Source organism: Rissa tridactyla, chromosome 6, assembly GCF_028500815.1.
Source record: "Rissa tridactyla isolate bRisTri1 chromosome 6, bRisTri1.patW.cur.20221130, whole genome shotgun sequence".
Classification (NCBI taxonomy): domain Eukaryota; kingdom Metazoa; phylum Chordata; class Aves; order Charadriiformes; family Laridae; genus Rissa; species Rissa tridactyla.
Window position 1 is genome coordinate 4,721,484 of NC_071471.1, and position 6,000 is coordinate 4,727,483.

At 39.5% G+C, this 6,000-nt stretch overlaps 1 protein-coding gene across 7 annotated transcripts in view; it reads right to left on the reverse strand.

The window, feature by feature from the left end:
• NLGN1 (neuroligin 1) overlaps positions 1-5,720 on the reverse strand; it is a 311,277-nt gene extending 305,557 nt beyond the window's left edge. For 4 of the 7 annotated variants that reach the window (XM_054205907.1, XM_054205906.1, XM_054205905.1 and 1 more), the window contains exon 1: positions 5,037-5,720. In XM_054205907.1, the coding sequence (XP_054061882.1) occupies positions 5,037-5,529 (493 nt within the window). In that variant the 5' untranslated portion in view covers positions 5,530-5,720. Of the gene's footprint in view, positions 1-4,493; positions 4,554-5,036 lie in introns of all 7 variants that reach the window. The other 3 variants (XM_054205904.1, XM_054205903.1, XM_054205901.1) reach the window with 1 other exon arrangement.
• Positions 5,721-6,000: the final 280 nt, after the last annotated feature.

Here is a 6,000-nt window from a genome sequence, read left to right on the forward strand (position 1 = left end):
TAAGGGTTGATATACACCAAAATATGCACGAAGGTAGCACTGTGGGCTTTGACGCTCACTCTCAAGTCACCGTGAGCCCTGGTAATGCATGTTCTTGGCCCACTGGCAACACAACATATTTTGACGTAGCTCAGTCTGCCGTGATGCAGGCTCACACCTTAGATTTCATACTTTTCATGTATATGGCCATGGAGAAAGAATATTTCAATCTTTTCTTGACAATATGCCATCTACAAGTCCATTACTTTGGTATTATTTTCTACATTACACATTTAGAAAAAAAGAATCTGATAATCGATTGACAAATTTTGCCAGTGGAAACACACATTTTAACATGTCTCAGCTTGTCCTTTTCTAGTTGACTCCAGAGCTGAAACAGGTACACAGAAAGAAGCTCATTTAAGTGCATAGGAACTGCGCAGGTTGCATGAATTCCTCTTTTCCAGCATTTGACGGAAAGTAAACAATTCTAGGATAGTTAAATGGAATACTGGAACAAACACCCAAAAGAAACACAGGGTAACAGGCTAAACTGGGCTTTTTTTCATTTCTGCTTGGATTTGTAAAAAATATTTCATACTGCTAAGCTTAAAAGCCTTAAAGTTATCAGTGCCATTTAGGAATCACAACCGATGTAACATATTCCCTATCGAAAACAATGAAAGATCACAGCAGGCTGAGGTTACAGCACTGTGATTTGTGTTTCATTTCCAAGAACGTATCTGTATGTACGTATATATGTTCCTACGTGTCAATAGTAACCACAGCCATAACCCAGAAAGTACGGTGTTGGGAGCTTTGCTCTGAAAATCAAGTAGCCCATTAGGACGCATAAATATTAATAGAGCTGTCTAATCCTACACTCTCAAATGAGGTAGTTCAGATCATGATTCTTTGCATTTAAAATTTATTCACAGCACCGACTAGAATAAGAAACAGAATCCACATGTGAAGAAATCACTGATCTTGGGCGGTCTCTTAGCCACCGATAATTCCTAAACATAAAAGTAAGGATCAAGTCATTTCTTTCCTTATTCTACTCCCAGTTCTCCTACAAATATTAATGTATCCAAAACTGCACGGGCCTAGTTCCATGACATGAAGCATATATCGTATTCTCTACAAAAACTACACCTCCGCATTTCCACAATCTGATACCTTCGGGCAATAGGAAGGCTTTCATACAGGGTCATGAGAAAGAGCACACTATCATCCCAAGTGCAGAACACATAATACCTGGGGCTTCTTTTAGTGGTCATATCAGCGATAATTTTCAAATTTTCTTTATATAGTTGTCATTAAAGTAGGAAATTCATGGTGCAAACTGTTGCAATCCAAAGAAAATAATATAGAGTATGAAAAAAAAACCGCAGACATGCAGCTAAAGCAGGATGTACAGTCCTCCTAAAAAATAAGAAGTTACCCTGTCATTCTGGATCACGAGTGAAATATTTGTGCTTTGACTATAAAGTAAAATAGAGACCTGAAATACCAAAGAGCGTGCAAAACTATTCAGGTATTCCCTAGAAGCGATGCAAAAGTTTGTCAGGAAATTCAGGAAGTACCGCATAATCAACAATATAATTAATATCAGTCAGGGAAATGGTGTTACCTACAATATAACCAAGGTTCTGTTAAAATTTAGAATTATGGAGTCTAGCCTCTAAAAAAACCCAACACAAATTAGATACCTTTCACAGATTTTTCTCAAACCAGCCCTAGCAAACTGAGAGGTTTCTGCTTGTATGCATCCCCGTAACGGAATTAGTAACCTCTGACCTTCACGTACCTCAAGCAAAAAACACAAAACCAGATGATCTTTCTTTATCTGTTGAATCAGTAAATTGAAGATGAAGCATCCTGAAATACAGGCATCCATGTTTAGCAAGAAGCATGTTATACTGTCTCATTCCTTTTCAGCCAGCTCCAGCCTATCAGCCCCTGCAGCGTGCATATCCCACCAACCGCTGGTAACGGTTATAATGCTCATTACAATCTCTAGCATGACTCATGGATAGAATTCCTTTCATTTCTGCATCTATCTTCATCAGAGTACTCCCTGTTCTTCAAAATTTTGAATTTTCTCACTTTCCTCAGCTGACAATTAAGTGTAGATACTAACTGATTTACTAAATTCAATCTATTTTGAGTACTAAGAAAGAATCAAACCATATACACGATAGCATACAGTTGTTGGTTCAGTCACTTTGAATTTATATATCCTTTATTAAGTAAAAAGATGATGTAAAAGTCTGCCTCTTTATTTTCGAATTTTCTCTTTCCAGTAATTTTCGTCACTAAATGTCATGAAATGACTGCAACCTAAAGATCCAGCAAAAGAGAGAATATTGGGCCTTCCGTCTTTCTCATACAAAACCAAAGCTATTTCCAAGCTGCTGCGACTCTATTGCAGCTTTGTCCTACTATATGATTCCTGTTACTACTGGGTACGGGGGCAATCCGAGCCAAGGATAATCTAAGGTTATATACAGGTGAATAGGGCGCGAGCGACTCAGAGACCCGAGATCACTACAGCTATGCCAGCTGCCCAGGCTGAAGGTATTCAGGAGTTCTCTGCACTTGTCAACAGGAAAAGGTAGGCTTCTGCCGCTTTTTATTGTGCTCTGCGTGTGACGAATTTAACTGGAAAGGCACCTACTGAATTTCAAATAACTCTCTCTTTATTCTCCTTCAGGCTCACAGGACAATAAACATGAATTTCTCATCTACTGGGCTCTCCCTCCCTTTATTTTTGCTATTTTTCTGATTATTTGTTTGGGTTTTTTTTAATACTCTCTCATAGGAAAAGATGCTTTCTGAGAACAGTGATGGAGATCTGCATCTTTATTTATGACTTTGTGAATCAGCGTCTGGGTGATAGGAAGTGAAAGTTGCTCAGCTAATTACACACGCTTGATGAACTGCGTAATAACTGCTGCAGCACTGCACATTAATTGAACGCATATAAATGACAGCAGTTATTCTAACTTGAATGATGTGTGAAGAAGTGACGTTGCTCACAGTACCCTGATTGTCTTTGTTTCCAACTTTGGGAATCCAGCTTAAACAATTGTATTTTTACAGCACTGAGCAAAAATTCCCTAATAGAAAACAGCAGAAGTTGCCTCAAAGCCTGACACTTTAAATACAAATTGCCTTAAGTCACTGCAAGTAGATTTAGACATCTAAAGAAGCATACATTGAGCAACTACAAGTAACAGTTAATAATTAACAACTAGCTAGAACTAACAGTCAGTAGAAGTTGTAAGAGCAAAAACCTTGGAAAATAAGGCTACCTTCATTTAGATGCCTAGCCATCGCCTTAAAAACCTAACACAAGAGTTTTCAGAGTTGAACTTTGCCCAACTCTAAACAATTTCTTACTATGACAATCCCATAAAATATACTTGTTCGGGAATAACAGGGACATATAGTGACTGATACACAAAATATGGATTACAGCTAATAGGCAACCGCGTATGTCCACACTACTCTCTGTTCCCCCTAAAACGTATTCTAGATTCAAATGTAGTCCAGCTATCAAATAACACATTACTTCAAAGAAAACGATAAAGAAGAACAATTTGATGTAAAATAAATGTGTAAAGAAGTACAAAATTAGTACTTTAAACCAGTCTCAAATACCTACTTTAAATCAGTACCAAAATACACCTTCTATAGCGCGTATCAACTGCTTCAGGAATTTGCAAATGTTCACAAAGACATCCGCAAATTCTCCCACACTATCTAACACGAAAAGGGGAGAAGCCAAGTCTCCAAAGCTTCCCAAAGCAGCCTACTTTCCAAAGTACCATGTCATAATATCTCAACATTTCCCTACGCTCCTATTAAGAGATTTTCGGCTTTACAAAGAGAGCTGTAATCACATAATAAAGGAAACCAACGTTCACTTTGAGAAGCGTGTAAACAAAACAAAAAGTGTTTCATATCTACGTTTCAGGAAAGTTAACACTGTTCCAAGGAAACAGGGTGTATCACGTAGAAAGTCAAGGTAGATTTTCAGCTCTGCTTTGCTATAATACATCACAGCCCTTACGCTGTACCACTGGAATATAGAGCTGCGGAGCCAGGACAGCAACTTCAATGGCAATAGTGCCGGCCCCGGGCATATGAGCTACCTCCTAGGCTGGCACAGACACCATGCTGGACCTGTGTACGAGGACAGATGCTCCTCTACACCACGAGGCCAAGACAGAGAAGCTGCCAATAAGGTCAGCAGGAGACAGTGCAAGAGAGACGATCAGGTGCAAGAGAGTTCAGGCTTTACAAATGTTATCTTCTCATCTGCTTTACGCGGTCCTCTCTTTAAATACCGTTCTGGCTTCGTTAGGACAAGCTAGTCCCTACCAGTTCACTTCACAGCATCAGCAAATCAGCCTCTTTCAGCTGTATTACTCGTTCTTCCTTCGCAAGGTTTCGATCTTTCCCCCATATGTGGTTTTGTTTTTTTTTTTTGTCCACTTTATACATACCTCCTTTTCTACATATTTTCTTGCCGGGTTTTCTGGCACATTCCTTGGATATTCTTTTGACTGAAAAATGAATAGAAGACTAGAAAATAACATGGAGCTCCATCACAGACAGTAGGAGCATGCAACACCACTATCTAACTTAAGTATGACCTGCTTTATTAGGTGCGGAAGATTCTCAACTTGTTGTGCCTGCACATGCAATGGATAAGATAGATGTTGATGCATCTTCCCAGAAGTCAGCGGGTGGCAATGAGAATTAGGTACTGACTTTGACCTAAAAATACACGTGCTGCGGGAGAAAAAAAAATGAGCGTAGACAGAAAGAAAGAACGAAAAAAAACAAACCAAAACAAAAAACCAAAATAAAAACGAAAAAAAACCCAAGGACAGATGCATACACAGAAAAGCAGCATGCATACATGTAATATGCTGGCATGCAAACAGAGAAAGCCATGCGCGCTACCAGTACACGTGAATTAATATTGTTAGAACGTAGAACAGGAAAATAAAAAGATCTCCCTGTTTCGCCTGCTATTAACTCACCATCCTCGGTTGGGACATAGATATTTAAATAGAGGCAGTCTTCATTCTGATCTTGTACATAGGTGGAAACTACATCCAAGTTATTAGTAAACCACACAGGAAGCATGACTTCAGGCAACCTGCCTTCTATAATGTTCTGGGGGCACACTGGAGCAAACTGGGTGGTATTTTTGGTATCTGCCCAGGGAGACGGAGGCTCAGGAGGTTGAAAGCGGCGCTCCCCTGTTGGAGGGGCAGCATACGGAACCCCAAGAAACTGAATAACGGGCCCCAGAATTTCATTATTAAGTTCCTTCTTAATCCCTCTTATCTTGCCAAAGTTGGTGGTCACCACTGGGTTGGTATCATCCAATTTTTGGGAGGACACAGCTGCAGCGTGAAGCAAAAATCCAAGTATACAAAAAGCAAAAGTGGCATTCAATCCCATGTGTAACAGGCGGACTATCATCGCTCTCCATACACAGTTCAGCCACATGGATCTTGGAAAGGCCATGGTCCCACATTAGTTGTGTAACTACAGTGAAGCAATCTGATTTGTATCCACTGGTGTAAAAACAGGGCAACCGAAGGAAACAGATCAAGTTTCCTAAATAGGTGCCTGTCAGAAAAATCTCAAAAGGCTTTTCATGCGGTAAGTATCTTCCATTGATTTCACACTTATTGAAGCTGCATCTTCACTCAGCACTATTTATCAGACTACATCCTATTGACAATTCTGTTTTCCATAGCAGCAATATGAAGAGAGCAGCCATTTACTGCAGAATCCCCTCTTATAAATCAAATCCAGTTAGCCGCAGGTCTATATCCTGGAGAAAATGAAAATAAATCATTAGTATGAAAGAGCTAATATGAGCAGAGTGATAACTAGATGTTTCACAAGTTATTTACGTACATTAATAGTTGCTAGAGTCATGTAAGTAAAATTGCAGTAGTTTATGGGTCCATGAAATGGCGGGTGAAACAC